The sequence below is a fragment of the Lithobates pipiens genome, unplaced genomic scaffold (assembly GCF_037356315.1).
Source record: "Lithobates pipiens isolate NorthernLeopardFrog02 unplaced genomic scaffold, aLitPip1_a1.2 Scaffold_25, whole genome shotgun sequence".
NCBI lineage: Eukaryota > Metazoa > Chordata > Amphibia > Anura > Ranidae > Lithobates > Lithobates pipiens.
Genome location: NW_027507787.1, coordinates 172,723,280 through 172,738,636, shown reverse-complemented (window position 1 = coordinate 172,738,636; position 15,357 = coordinate 172,723,280). Strand labels below are relative to the sequence as shown.

The 15,357-nt window shown below is 44.4% G+C and overlaps 1 protein-coding gene across 3 annotated transcripts in view; it reads right to left on the bottom strand.

The window, feature by feature from the left end:
• Positions 1 to 6,050: 6,050 nt before the first annotated feature.
• LOC143930665 (alpha-2-macroglobulin-like protein 1) overlaps positions 6,051 to 15,357 on the bottom strand; it is a 311,800-nt gene continuing 302,493 nt past the window's right edge. For all 3 annotated transcript variants that reach the window (XM_077455166.1, XM_077455167.1, XM_077455169.1), the window contains 5 exons: positions 13,662 to 13,752; positions 11,815 to 11,886; positions 9,726 to 9,828; positions 9,529 to 9,570; positions 6,051 to 6,165 (listed from right to left, as the gene is read on the bottom strand). In XM_077455166.1, the coding sequence (XP_077311292.1) occupies positions 6,158 to 6,165; positions 9,529 to 9,570; positions 9,726 to 9,828; positions 11,815 to 11,886; positions 13,662 to 13,752 (316 nt within the window). In that variant the 3' untranslated portion in view covers positions 6,051 to 6,157. The remainder of the gene's footprint in view (positions 6,166 to 9,528; positions 9,571 to 9,725; positions 9,829 to 11,814; positions 11,887 to 13,661; positions 13,753 to 15,357) is intronic.

Genomic DNA, 15,357 nt, shown 5'->3' with positions numbered 1-15,357 from the left:
GTGTTCTGAGTCAGTAACCTGAAACAAGTATGTAGCTAGTGAAATTCGAATTGGATCTGCACAGTTTTGGATTTGGATCTGCACGAAGAAAAACAAAATGAAGACTTTGGAGTGGCCTAGCCAAAGTCCTGACCTGAATCCTATTGAGATGTTGTGGTATGACCTTAAAAAGGCCGTTCATGCTCGAAAACCCTCTAATGTAACTGAATTAGGACAATTCTGCAAAGATGAGTGGGCCAAAATTCCTCCAGGACGCTGTAAAAGCTTCATTGCACGTTATCGCAAAGGCTTGGTTGCAGTTGTTGCTGCTAAGGGTGGCCCAACCAGTTATTAGGTTTAGGGGGCAATCACTTTTTCACACAGAGCCATGATGGTTTGGATTTTTTTTCACCTTTAATAATAAACACCTTCATTTACAAATTGCATTTTGTGTTTACTTGTGTTGTCCTTGACTATTGTTTAAATTGGTTTGATGTTCCGAAACACTTAAGTGTGACAAACATGCAAAGGAACAGGAAATGAGGAAGGGGGCAAACACTTTTTCACACCACTGTATATGCAAAATACCATAGAGAAATATGAGTTAATAACAAAAGTAAATTTGCCTTTAAAGCTACAGTATATACTGTTGGACAAGTTCCTGTATTTGCTTTTTGGGATGATCATGGAACCACACTAAGAGTGACTTTACGTATCTAGGTAGGTAAGCTTCCAGCATTGTCTGTATTTAACTTATTCTATGCAGTTTGGGAAGTTCCACCATTAAAGTTTTCCTAGTTTAAAAAACAAAAAAACACAGAACAAACCTGTCATCACTAAATCAAAGTTCCCCAAATCTCCCTTTACATTGCTTAACTATGTGTACCGCCATGAAAAACATTCAGGTTACTTCAGTACAGATAAGGCAACATGTAAGCTCCAGTAACTTAGGTCTTTCGCTGTTCTAACTGAATTTCTATGATTTTGTGTTTTGTATATTAACATTATTCCTTGCACCTGTTCATTGTCTTTTTCAAGAAGCTAAAATAAATAAAATAAAAAAGATTATATGCTGACTGCGCTAACTTTTATACTTTATAACCTTATACCCAAACAATACACCACTATGTAAAATATCTCTGTAAAAAAATATAACTCTAGAAAAAAATCACTGAGAATTTTTTATATACGGTATATATATAAATAAAATATCACTCTATAAAAAAACCACTGTTAAAAAAAAAAAAAAAAAAAAATATATATATATATATATATATATATATATATATATACACACACCACTTTGAAAAATAAATAAATATAATAGTGTATTTATATATGCATGTATCTAAGTAATCCACCCATGTCTATATTTCATGTGCAACTATTGTCGCTATTTATACAAAAAATGTTCAACATTTAGGTTGGCATCTGAAAACCAACATACAGTATAAATAAAACGTTCTTTCAAATTTTCTGCTGTGAAAAAAACAAAACAACTTCTTATATCTGTGATTCTGTGTGTTTCATATCCACCAATCCAGTGACAACACCACCACCACAAGAATTGGCCACTCACCAGATATTATTGTGAAAATCGCCTTTGGTTCATTGATAGGGATAACCAATCCACTCAGGGTCTATTCTGCTTCCAATTTACCAATCCACTCAGGGTCTATACTGCTCCCATCTTACAGGTATTAAAAAATGTTCACCCTCATAAAAAATGAACAGCAATCATTGCGCAGTATATCTGTACATTTATTTATGAAAAAAGTAAAAACAAGCCATATCACTCACATTTCCAAGTGCAGTTTGAATGGGTTTAGATGTGTAAGGCCCCTTTCACACGGGGCGGATCAGTAATGATCTGCCCCGTGATGATCCGCTCGCTCAGCGGGGATCGCTCCGTTGTCCCCGCTGAGCCGGCTGCGGACAGGGCGGTCTCCGCACACTGTGCGGGGACCGCCCTGTCAGCTCTCCGCTCTCCTCTATGGGGATCGGACGAGCACGGACCGTGTGTCCGTATTCATCCGATCCGCTCTGCAGACGGACAGAAAAATAGGATTTTCCTCCGTCTGCAGAATCGGACATTTGCGGAGGCGGACAATAGCGGGTGTCTGCGGATGCTCATCCGCAGACACCCGCTATCCCATAGGGATGAATGGATGTCCGTATTTCATCCGCAAACGGATGGATGAAATACGGACATATCATCCGCATGTGTGAAAGGGGCCTTAGGGTATCGCTGTGTCTCTCTTCTCCCATAGTGCATCCCAAGCCTCACTATCATTACCCGGACATGCCGTTTTGTATGTCCCAGCAGCCTCTATGCATTTCGCAAGTAAAATTGCGTCATCACTCTAAGTGGAACCCCATTTGACTGCAGCAAACTGATTTCTTAGTAGGGGTGTATCACAATATTTTGCACTTCTAGATATACATTTTTTTTTGCGCCAGTAGACACATATTTGAGTTTGCTTTTCAAGAAGCTGAATAATAATTTATTTAAAGACACCATTGTTTTGTCCATTCGTGGCTGTATAAAAGGTCCCCACTGACTCATTAATACTCACCACTGTGGCTGCCTCAGTCAGTGAAAAACCTGGTGCTTCTGGCTATGGCATGTGGCCTCTTCATCCTATGTAACAGTTCTCAGGACCAAAATATGGTCCGTTGGCATGGACCATAGAGTGAGTACATGGATTGAAAACTGGCTACAAGGGAGAGTTGGGAGGGTGATGATAAATGGGGAGTACTCGGAGTGGTCAGGGGTGGGTAGTGGGGTCCCCCAGGGTTCTGTGCTGGGACCAATCCTGTTTAATTTGTTCATAAACGACCTGGAGGATGGGGTAAACAGTTCAATCTCTGTATTTGCAGACAATACTAAGCTAAGCAGGGCAATAATGTCTACGCAGGATGTGGAAACCTTGCAAAAAAAGATCTGAACAAATGAATGGGGTGGGCAACTACATGGCAAATGAGGTTCAAAGTAGAACATTTTTAAATAATGCATTTGGATGCCAAAAATATGAATGCAATCTATACACTGGGGGTAGAACCTCTGGGGAAATCTAGGATGAAAAAAGGACCTGGGAGTCCTAGTAGACGATAGGCTCAGAAATGGCATTCAATGCCAAGCTGCTGCTAACAAAGCAAACAGAATATTAGCATGCATCAAAAAGGGGATTAATTCCAGAGATAAAATGATAATTCTCCCACTCTACAAGACTCTGGTCCAGCCGCATCTAGAGTATGATGTCCAGTTCTGGGCACCAGTCCTCAGGAAGGATGTACTGGAAATGGAGCGAGTACAAAGAAGGACAACAAAGCTAATAAAGGGTCTGAAGGATATTAGTTATGAGGAAAGGTTGCGAGCACTGAACTTATTCTCTCTGGAGAAGAGACACTTGAGAGGGGATATGATTTCAATATACAAATACCATACCAGTGACCCCACAATAGGGATAAAAAAATTTCGCGGAAGGGAGTTTAACAAGACTTGTGGCCACTCATTAAAATTAGAAGAACAGAGGTTTAACCTTAAATTACGCAGAGGGTTCTTTACTGTAATAGTGGCAAGGATATGGAATTCCCTTCCACAGGCCGTGGTCGCAGCGGGTGGCATCAATAGTTTCAAGACCCGATTAGATAAGCACCTGAACGACTGCAACATACAGGGATATACAATGTAATACTGACATATAATCACAGACACAGGTTGGACTTGATGGATGTGTGTCTTTTTTCAACCTCACCTACTCTGTAACTATAATTAGCGGAGTTTCTTTTTTATTTTTTTGACAAGCTGGGTTATCAGAATTAGGTTGTTAAATCTCTAAACAGATTTGCAAAGGTCTGAGGAAAGTATGTGTTATGCATAAGTAGGTGGTAAAGTAGAAGTCCAGTCAAATCCAAACTATACTTAAACCTGCTTCCACCCCCATTCTAACAATACTTACCTATGCTGAGGGCGGTCACATGCAGGCTGGTCACATGACAACAGCTATGCGATGATGTCACCCATAAGCTTACTATGCGGAATCCATTGTCGGCTGTCCCTCCTCTACACTGAAGCTGGTGCTAGGAGCTGAGTGGGCCTTGACTGGTGCCCCCTCAGCATAGGTAAGTATAGACATCTTTCCTTTTCAGGGTAGTTGGAACAGGATTAGAATGGGGGTGAAAGCCGTTTTAAAGTGATTGCAAAGCTTTGTTTAAGTATAGTTATGATTTAACTGGACCCACCTTGAGGTTTATTCTATATAGGATTTAACTGGACTTCCACTTTAAAGTGATTCTAAAAGGTATGTTTTTTATTTAAAAAACCAAACATGTTATTCTTACCTGCTCTGTGCAGCGGTTTTGCACAAAGCAGCCTGGATCCTGCTCTTCTCGGGTCCCCTGCCGGCGCTCCTGGCTCCTTCCCCATGCCATGTGCCCCCATAGCAAGTGGCTTGGTACTTGTGTGTGCTCGCTCCCAACCTGGCTCTGTGTGTCCATAAACTCAAATCAAGTCAGTAAATCAACATCAGGCTCAGGTATTTCATTTAGGGGGGAGCTGCACGCAGATGGTTTTTTACCCTAATACAGAGACTGCATTAAGGTGGTTCTAAAAGTAGAAGTTTTTTTTTTTTACCCCAATGCATTCTTTATCTCTCTCTCTTCATTGGCTCACATTCAGTCAGATTCATTGGAGCGAGCCTACTTGAGTCCCTTCATAGCTTGCTATTGTAGCGCACTAGGCATGGGGGAGGAGCCAGGACTGCCAGTGGGGGACCCAAAGTGAAGAGGCTCTAGGTTGCTTTGTACAAAAAGGTGAGAGGAAATTCCTGCAAATTAAGTGAATTCCTTGAGGACCCCCCCCCCCCCCCGGTTGCCAGAACTAGTGACCCCCATTGGAGGATTTCTTCTCTATTACTTTTCTGGGGAAGTGGGTCCCTGATCCACACAATTGCTAAACTCAGTAGCCAGTTCTTTGTCTGTCACACAGACCCAGCAAGGCCATTACCCAACATTGACGCTGTGTCCCAATAGAAGTCAAACACATTTGCTGTAATTTACTATCGAAAGCTGCAACTAAAAATGCCAAAGACCGTCTGTAAAGCTGCCACTACTCCAGACTGCCAACTTTAATTAGGTACATCTCAAATTGTTGCATATCTCGCAACACTAGCTCCCTCCAATCTTCTCTCCACGTTGCACTCCCCTTTCTTTATACATGTTTGCTTTTACCTAGCGGCTTTAAAGAGGCATACCCACTGACTGAGTCTACCTTTCAGTTAACTGTTCCTGAACTCTACACCCTAGAGGCATTGCACTGCTTTCACTCACCAATGCTGTAGGGACTCAACTGAGCCCGCAGAAGTTAACATCAAGGAATTGGTCAGATCTTGTGGCCTACCTGGGGGTAGAACTGGGTTGCTGGCAGTGTATCAAACTCTCAGAATTAAGCCTAGCCCCACTTGACTGAAAGCCCCCAAGTGAACTAGCTTGCCATACTTATTGTTAGCCCCCCCCCCCCCCAGTTAGTCAAGGAGCTATTGTTTATGCTTTGGATACTGCAGTAAACAATGCGTTAATTCTTAAAGCTACCTGGGTTAACTGCATTGCATTTGTATTACTCTGTTTTTTCACGTGTTGACGCTGAACTACTGATTTGCTGTGTTACCTTTTCACTTTGGTCTGCCAATACAATCGGTTATTTTCTAACAGTCTGTGTGTGTCATTCTCGCGCGACTGCTGGGAGTTCCCAGCCAAGGTATTCTGTTGGTGCCGGAAGGAGTGGGGTTCCAACTAGGGCCAGAGAAAGAGCAGAGGACTCAATCACCAGCAGCTCCTGTGGGGGTAGCACTACACAAAAATCACTTCTGGGTGCACTGCACCTGTATTATAATGAAAGATCTGATAACTGCATTCTCAAAATGTTTTCAGAATCACAGTAAAATGTTGATATTACCCATTACAATGAGATCTGTTTATGTAATAGCGGTTAATAAAAATAAAAAAAAATAAAAAAGGCATTCATTCATTGTCATGGGTGACACAGCCATTATAAAGCATAGAATAACACATTTCCCAGAGTAATTCATTTTTTATTCCATTAAAAGCTGTTAACATATTGTAGGTCAGATGTAAAATTCATTGTCTTTTGATGAAGTTAAAGAACGTCATCTCTGTTCTAGGAACCTGTGAAGAGTGAAAGGTTTAATATAAATTACCATCCTCTCTGAATTTCATAAAAGTGTATTTATTGAGCATTGATTTTAGAAGTTTCACACCATAATGGTTTCAAAGTGTTCTGAGTCAGTAACCTGAAACAAGTATGTAGCTAGTGAAATTCGAATTGGATCTGCACAGTTTTTTTGTTGGTCAGAGACCTCAAGACCAAAGCTACTGAATCAGCAGGCAAAAGGTACTTTTAAAATGGAGTCAGGTTCAGTGTCACTAGAGACCTGTACTGAAGGAAATATTGGGACTGCTACAGCTGATGGATCCTTTTAAAAATGCTAATTACCCGGCTGTTATGCTTACCCTTGGGCCCACCATAGAGATGCAAACTATGTATGGGTAGGCTGAATGGCTATGAATGGCAGCTGGTGCTCTCCCTCTAGTCTCCTATGTTTCAGCACTGGACTGTCCCCCTCAGCAACCTCAGGTCCAATGTAAGGCTAAGGGAAAAGCATTGAACTTGATGTCAGAGGACGTGTGACTGCTGGAGCATAGGGGAGAATAGAATGCACAGACTAGGCTTCCTGCCTACAGGAAACCTGCAGGAGTGGAAGATCACATAAAAAGTGCCTTTTGCACCCTTAGAACTAAGAAAACATTTAACTCTTGCAGTAGAGAAGCATGCCCATTGCAAGGGAGCATTTTTCTTCTAATTGGAGTTCAATTTTAAATGTAAACTTGTTCATATCAAAGGTTTAGCATACTAAAACCAGATGACAGCCCAGAAACTAGCATTTTTGGAGAGGGAGAGCAGCACTTGGCACACTCCTATACCCAACAATATTACATTGGGAGAGTTTTACTTAGTGGGAAGAGCTTGATGCCTGTGACAGAGCTGCTCTTACCATCTTGCAGCAAGGCAGCTTGGGAAGGGCCAATTCTTCATCAAAAAGTAAATCCAGTAGATGATAATGGAATTATTATGTGAATTAAATTTTCGAAAAAATACTGGTCCATTCATTACACTGCCTTTTTTCAATGGCAGCAATTTCGTTTTAGCTGTCAGACATCTAATTTTCTGTGTTAATAATTGTAGCGCTGGTATTTTTGCCATGTAATGTTGTACAATAGGCAATGATGTTAGATTAGTATTTGGCTCCCTCTACTGGTATAAGGAAAGAGACTTGTTTTAACTTTCTCATAACAGCTAGGCAGGAAGTGATTCGCTTATTTACTTTGTAAAAGGACTCACCTACCCACAATGCCCACTCACCTACCCATGAACACTGAGTGACTGAACTGCATGCTGGGTAGGTAATAAAATGCCCAGCGGCCATTTTCTTTCTCTTCTGGATGCATGGCCTGCCTGCAAGGATCTGTACGGGATTGTTCCAGAGGGCGCGGCCTGCACTGTGTGGAGCAGAACAGCACTCACTGACTGTGCCTTTCTACAGAGTGCTGGACCAGATCTGAGGACTCAGAACACCTGGCGGAGCAAAGCAAAGATTCTGGTCATCTTGCAGAGCAGAGCAGCGTGACGGTGCTGGCTGCCAGCAGGACGGGGACCACCGAGGAGGCATCCAGCAGTCCAGGCCTGGTGTGGTGAGAGGGCAGACGTCCAGAAGTTATTTAACACACCTAATACACTTAGACTGATTGCACAGTGATGCGGAGACCTACAGTTCTACAGCAGAGGTCTCATCCCTATAGACTGAGTTCAATCAGGCCTCAAGCCTATAGTTCACTGATAGGTGACTGACGGTTAAGGCATTATCTACACACAGAGACATTTATAAGTGTGTTGCAGAGCAGGAATTGTTACCACTCTCCACTTTATACCACTTCAGTACTTGTTAAATACTTGGATTACAGACACTACAGTATAATAGCTAGCAGAAGAAAGAAGATCAAAAATTACACTCTACACTGGGAGACTTTGTGTTTCATTTACAGTAGTAAAGGACTGCATCATACCTCAAGGGGGAGCCCTTCAGTAATTGTACTGCACTGTGTTTTATATCCTTGTGTTAGTGTGCTTAGTTGGGCGCACTGGAAGTGGGAAGGTGTCCAGAGTGAAGGCATTGTCACGCTGGACACTAGTGCCACTTGGAGACGTGCTTGCAGGGGTTATTCAAGGAAAGTTTAAGTGTTAATACTTTGTGAATACCCATTGCATTATCACATTAAGTTTGGATGTTGATACAGTTTATTGTAACCACTGTTTTAAACCAGTCTAAGTAAAATTACATTCTGGTTAATCATAATTGGTGTGAAGTTTATTCATTCTCCTAATAGGTGAAACAACGGATGCCCAGGTAGCGATCAAGGTTTATTATATGCACATTGTTATTGTGGGATTGTTCTTTGTTGTAAAAGCTTCACATCAACACTGTCATATAGCTGTGTCAAGCGGGTTGAGCCAATTTGTTTAGGGGTAAGAGAGCAGAGTACAGGCCCAATCAAATATCAGCAGCTCCTTCGGGGGTCAGTGCTACATAATATTTAATACAGAGCTGTAAATGTTAATAGTAGCTCTATCACATAATGTATGCATGCATTTTAAATCTTTGAATGCGGGCTCCAATTTCTCATAGGTATATTTGTGTGGCTGAAGTTCGGTAGTTCACCAGGAACTGGCACTATAGCTCTACATGAAGACACCTCTAATCTACTAGTAACTTGCAGAATTGTCACTGCCCTATGATGACCCCTTCCTTGTAGGTAATGAGCACAGACATGTTTGATAAACAGTATCAAGATTGCTTATTTGTAACAGGACATCCATCACCAGATCATTACTTCGTGATTAAGGAGAAAATGTGTGAATATGTGGCCCATTTACACTTATACATTTAGAACCTTTAAGCCCCGTACACACGAGAGGATTTATGTCCGACAGACTTCCGAAGGAGTTCTGCCGGAGTTCTGCCGGAGTTCCGACAGAGTTCTGACGGACTTTTCGACTGAGCGGACTTGGCCACACACAATCACACCAAACTCCGACGGATTCGAACGTGATGACGTACGACTGGACTCGAATAAGGAAGTTCATAGCCAGTAGCCAATAGCTGCCCTAGCGTCGGTTTTAGTCCGTCGGAATAGCATACACACGAGCAATTTTTTGGTAGGAACTGGGTCCGGCGGAGTTCCGTCTGAAAAATTTGAAGCATGTTCCATTTTCTAAAGTCCGTCAGACTTTTGTGAATCAAAAGTCCGTTGCATCATTCCGTCGGACTTTGGATGTTGAAAAGTCCGCTCGTGTGTACGGGGCTTTAGGTCTGTGTTTTGCTGGAGATTCTATGGGGATTGACCTTCAGGAGGTATAACAGAAAATGATCCAGTATAAAATGGAAATAAATATAAAAAAAATACAATAAGTACCTGTAATGCAGGGAGAATTATACTCGGCAACAGCAAACTTATCTACAACACAAAGAAAGAAGATCATGTTAGGATTGGCATGGCCACAAATGCGCTGAATACTCCAGCAGGAAGAACCATTCTAGTTGTGCTTGTGAAAAATGACAGATCTTACACTATTATGTAAGGTTTGGAAGAACCTGTATGTTGTTATGTACCTGGATTAGAGTAATCATAGACCTGCACAATTGCAGGTTGTAGATTGTTCACTTGTTCCTCTTGTTTCATTGAGATAACTAAGGTGATAGGCTCTCGTGTGAGCTGTGAAAGAACAGAGCAGATTAGATTAGATTATAAAATTTTACACTGTCTGAATAAATTCCTGACATGGTACAATATACAAGCAACATTTAAAAAAAATCTCTACCTTTTATCATTAAAATTATATCGCTGAGCTCAGGAAAAGGGACTCTAATTAGGATAGAGGGATAAACCCTGGTTGGAGCCGGTCCACCTGACTGTCCATTATCAGGTTTGGAAGGACCATTTGTGTCTATAAGAGTAAAATTGAGACTGCTAGATCAAATAATTTCACCCATGCTATTGAAAAAAATCTTGGCAACCTTAGACAACTCTGCACCATTGATAGATTATTAAAATCTCACAGTTCCTTCCACATTACCAGCTTCAACACAGCTCTGTAACACATTCCTACCCATTGCTACTCCAGAAACGGTTTATCCGTGCTGTGCCCATTGCAACTCCAGGGACCGCTTATCCGTGTTGTGCCCATTGTTACTTTGCGAACTGTTAAACTCTATTTTGTGCTCTTTCCTACTCCGTGAACTGCTTATTCATGTAATGTCCCAGCACCACCTCTCCTGTACACACAAGTCTCCCAACAAAGGCCCACCAGTCAGGTTTTCGTGCGATTTGCACCTGTGTGCTCTCTCTTTGCGCTCCTAGTTTGTCACAACAACCCCACTGCACTTGGAACTTTACAATAAGAGAGGTGCCTTCCTGGGGTCATGTGGTTTGTATGTTCTTGCTTGATAGTTTTGGTTTTCTTTCAGTGGTGGCCCGTCCATACAGGGCGCAGGGGCACCACCCCCCAATGCACCCGATCCTCAATCTACCTGCAGGGTAAGCACATGATTAGAACCAGAGGCTTCAAAAAAGGGTGGACATGGGGTGCAGAGCACTGCGCCCCAGCCCATCCAGTTGGGTGACAATAGCGAATTATTATTCGCCATTGTCTTCCAGGTTCTCTTCCTGGCCAATCAGGAACCTGGCCCCATGACCCGTCACTCAATTGGCTGGGAGGAGGATAGGTGGAGGGGAGGAGAGCACAGGAGAGGGAGTGCTGACTGATCAGAGGCTGTCCTGCTCCCAGGCTACTCTTGGACTTTCCTAGAGCCTCTGCTCTTACTGGATGGTGTTTGGGCTGTAGCTGAAGGAGGACCTGTCACCAGCAGCAGATCAAGGTTAGAGCATGCAGCCTGCGATCAGCCCTCTTGGTCCGGGGCTGCGGGGGAGGGAATCCATATAAGTGCTACTGGTCCCCACATCTGGTCATCGGAGATGGAAGTCTCAGAAGTGGGTGTGTGTCACTTGTCAGCTGGCACCAGGCTGAATAGCTGCCCAGGAACCTGTGTAATTATTAATCTGTGCTGGTGACAGAGGAGCTGTGCCTTTCACCTGGGACCGGACCACTGACTTCCTGTCTGTCTTCCCCCGGTAGGGGAGGGGGGGGGGAGTTTGGCACTGGTTTGCTGCCTCCAAAATATTTAGCACCAGCCGACACTGCTTTCTTTGTAAAATAATATCTACAAACAAGTTTATTTTCACTTTAAATCCATTGTATGTTCTATTTAACACTATTACTATATTTTTTGCTAATATTAGTATCTTTAAGAGCATGTGACATTTTACAATTGCACCCACAGATCTATGATAACTTGCTAGGAGGCTTTATACATCTGGTGCTATGATACAGCTTGTAGCCCTCCTAGCTTTGATAGGGAGCAGCCATGAGAAACGGGTATATATTTCAGTATTTTTTTTCCTTTGTTTTGGAGGTTCGTCTACTTATGTATAAAGGAAAAACTAGTGCGCTCCACCTAATATATCATAGGAAGACTAAATAAATACAAAAATAATGTACACAGGAAGCAGCCAGCATAAAAGCAGTGATCTCAGCACCGAAAATGAGTATATAAATTGATATACTACGTCTACTTATGGAAATTGGTTTTAGCTGTGAGTGTGCTGACCCTGTACTTTCAGCATGAACAAATAAAATAATACCTTATGCACATAGATGGTCACTTTATCTTGTGTAGCTTCAATTCTTCCAACTGCAGATTTATTCTTCTCCAACTACAATAAAATTAAAAGCGCAAAAGAACAGTGCAAATAACACACACACATACTATAGATATCTATATATTGTTCTCTTTCATCTAAACCAGTAATACAACATTGCGGGCACAGTAACTGATCCTGAGTTAGCTCAGATGGTGATGCACCAATCAGGGAGCATGCCGTACAAGTAATGCCTTACATTAAATTACATGGATGCCTGGACGTCTGTTTAGAAAAGAAATTTGCGGTGTAAATGTCTCTAATATGTTTATTTCCTATGAGCTCTACCTAGTGGCCATAATGTGGTGCTTTCCTGAAATACCCCAATCAAGAAAATACTGCATTATGGCCACTAGATGGGGCTGACCATCTTAGGAAAAAAACATATTAAACACGTACAGGGATTATTCATTGTTTAGGGTAAGCATAGCAAGCAACATCTGTAGAGTCTAGCTAGATCTCAGTGAGGGGCACATAGGGGCACACAAGTAACTGATTCAGTAGCATATCAGAAATACACAAACAGCCCTTATAGACTTTTGAAACACCAGCGGCTTGGCAAAAATGGTGTTGTGCCTGTTAAGCTTATGCTACAAAATAGCAAATTATGTTATGTACATATAGTGCTTCCCCGCAGGAGCCCCTGGATTTCTGATCCCCCTATTCCTTCATAGCCAGGCAACATGCATTTACAACTTGCATTCAGACAAAGACCAAGTAATCGGTATATGGTTTTGTTTTTGTTGTTTTATTGGGGAAACAACTTGGATAACAACTTGATTTAAAAAACTACAGGCTAGGACAAACTTCCTTCTCTATTTACACAAACATGAAGATCTTGGACTGTACTCCCCCCAGAATATTTGCAGTCTCTATGGATCACTGCCACTGGCAAAGTTTCTTTTTAGGAACCAGGAGCTCTCAGTCCCCTTTAGTTAAATAGCACAAAATTCCAAACTGTACGTAGGAGTATTGTGTCTCCTCAGTAGAGCCTCATACAATTCTGACTCATGCGAATACTACCAGCCCACCTGGCTGCCTTGAAGGCGGCCCCAGGACAAGGGATTGGAATTTAGCTCAACGCTGTCCCTGGAATGTATGCTACATCTGGCAGTCTCTCCCCTTGTATGCCCATGGGTGTGCTAAGGTACAAGACTTCTGTGCAGGCCTCCTACTGATCCAGATCTTTCCATGTCAGCCAGGATGTCCTCTGCACAAGACCCAAAGGTAATGGGGGTACCTCTCTTAGGAGTCCTCTCCTTTCTTTCCTCAGCTCCCAGCCTGGAGGCAGAACCCCCCATGCACCCCACTCAGCACACCATCTTCCAACTGACTCCACTGCTGGTCAGGATCCACAATATTTAATGGCTGATCCAGTCACCCTGCCAGGGCCTTCTGCCTGGGGATTGGCCAGATTCCCTCAAATGTGCAGATCAGGACCTCCTACTCTTCACTCACTAAAGTCCAGAAGCTTCTCCAAGCTTATATAACTAATGGAGGGCACCAGAGACCCACCCTGTAGAACCCTCCAGCCTGACCTATAGTAACCCTACCCAATTACAGATTCACACAACTACCATGACTCAACCAAATAAATTTATCTACACTAGTTGGACACTAGAAGGTGCTAATACCAGCCACCATATAAGGTATGTTGGTTAAGACATACCTTATTTGCCAGCTCATACTTGGCGTATGTTTCAAGTCATTGCAGCATTTAGTATATACAGTATATAGTAACACTATTTCATCATTTTCAGATTTGAAAGAAATGTGTGGCTACATGGTACCTTCTTCAAGCTGCTTTTAACTGGAAGGAATCCGGAGAGAATACCCACTTCAATCATGGCCAGTTTTGCAACAGTCCCTTCACCACGATAACTATATATGTATTAAAACAAAAATTCCAAGTTACATAGGCTCGTTCCATCTAAAATAAACTGTGGTTTCATATAAAGAGTGCACATGTAATTTTAATATCTAGTTAAAGGTTTTGTCAGCTGGCACAAAATCTGTTTTACGTAAAAATATGTATTTTATATGATCAGCAGGCATGGGCGTCCGCAGCAGGGGGCTAGTGCCCCCCTTGGAATCCCCAAGGTGTTGCAGCCGCCGCCATGCTGCATTTTTTTTACCGAGTCCGCTGGCGGCTGCATCCTCCGCTCTCTCCTCTGGATCACAGAGCGGGCTGCCTCTGTGTTCGGCGGCCACTCTGTAACATGGCCCCGCCCCCCCAGACCTGCTTGTGTGAGAGTAGAGAGAATCAAAATTCCGCCTATCACACGAGCCGGTCTGGGGGGGCGGGGCCATGTTACAGAGCGACCGCCGCCGTACACAACCAGCCAGCACTTTTATCCATAGGAGGAGATGCTGCAGGTACAGCTGCCCTGTGTGCCACAGGGCCTGGATAGGAGGATCGGGGGGGGCTGCAGGGTGTCTCCTATCCAACTTATTTTACTGTCCCCAGTTCACCTTGTGCTCCCTGCCCCCCCCCGTGCTCTCCTCCACCACACTCTCCTGCCCCCACCAGTGCTCTCCTCCACCACACTCTCCTGCCCCCCGTGCTCTCCTCCACCACCACACTCTCCTGCCCCCCCCAGTGCTCTCCTCCACCACCACACTCTCCTGCCCCCCCCCAGTGCTCTCCTGCACCACACTCTCCTGCCCCCCCAGTGCTCTCCTCCACCACACTCTCCTGCCCCCCCCGTGCTATCCTCCACCACCACACTCTCCTGCCCCCCCAGTGCTCTCCTCCACCACCACACTCTCCTGCTCCCCCCCCAGTGCTCTCCTCCACCACACTCTCCTGCCACCACCACACTCTCCTGCCCCCCCCAGTGCTCTCCTCCACCACCACACTCTCCTGCCCCCCCAGTGATCTCCTCCACCACACTCTCCTGCCCCCCAGTGCTCTCCTCCACCACACTCTCCTGCCCCCCCGTGCTCTCCTCCACCACCACACTCTCCTGCCCCCCCTCCAGTGCTCTCCTCCACCACTGCACTCTCCTGCCCCCCCAGTGCTCTCCTCCACAACCACACTCTCCTGCCCCCCCCCAGTGCTCTCCTCCACCACCACATTCTCCTGCCCCCCCCCCCCAGTGCTCTCCTCCACCACACTCTCCTGCCCCCCAGTGCTCTCCTCCACCACCACACTCTCCTGCCCCCCCAGTGCTCTCCTCCACCACCACACTCTCCTGTCCCCCCCCCCAGTGCTCTCCTCCACCACCGCACTCTCCTGCCCCCCCAGTGCTCTCCTCCACCACCACACTCTCCTGCCCCCCCAGTGCTCTCCTCCACCACCACACTCTCCTGCCCCCCCAGTTCTCTCCTCCCCTGTTCTTGCTGCCCCCCCTGCTCTCCCCCTCCACTCCCCCCGTTCACCCCCCAGTGCCCCCCCCCACAGTGCTCTCCACTCCCCCAGTGCTCTCCCCCTTGTCCCCCCAGTACTCTCCTCCACCACACTCTCCTGCCCCCCCAGTTTTCTCC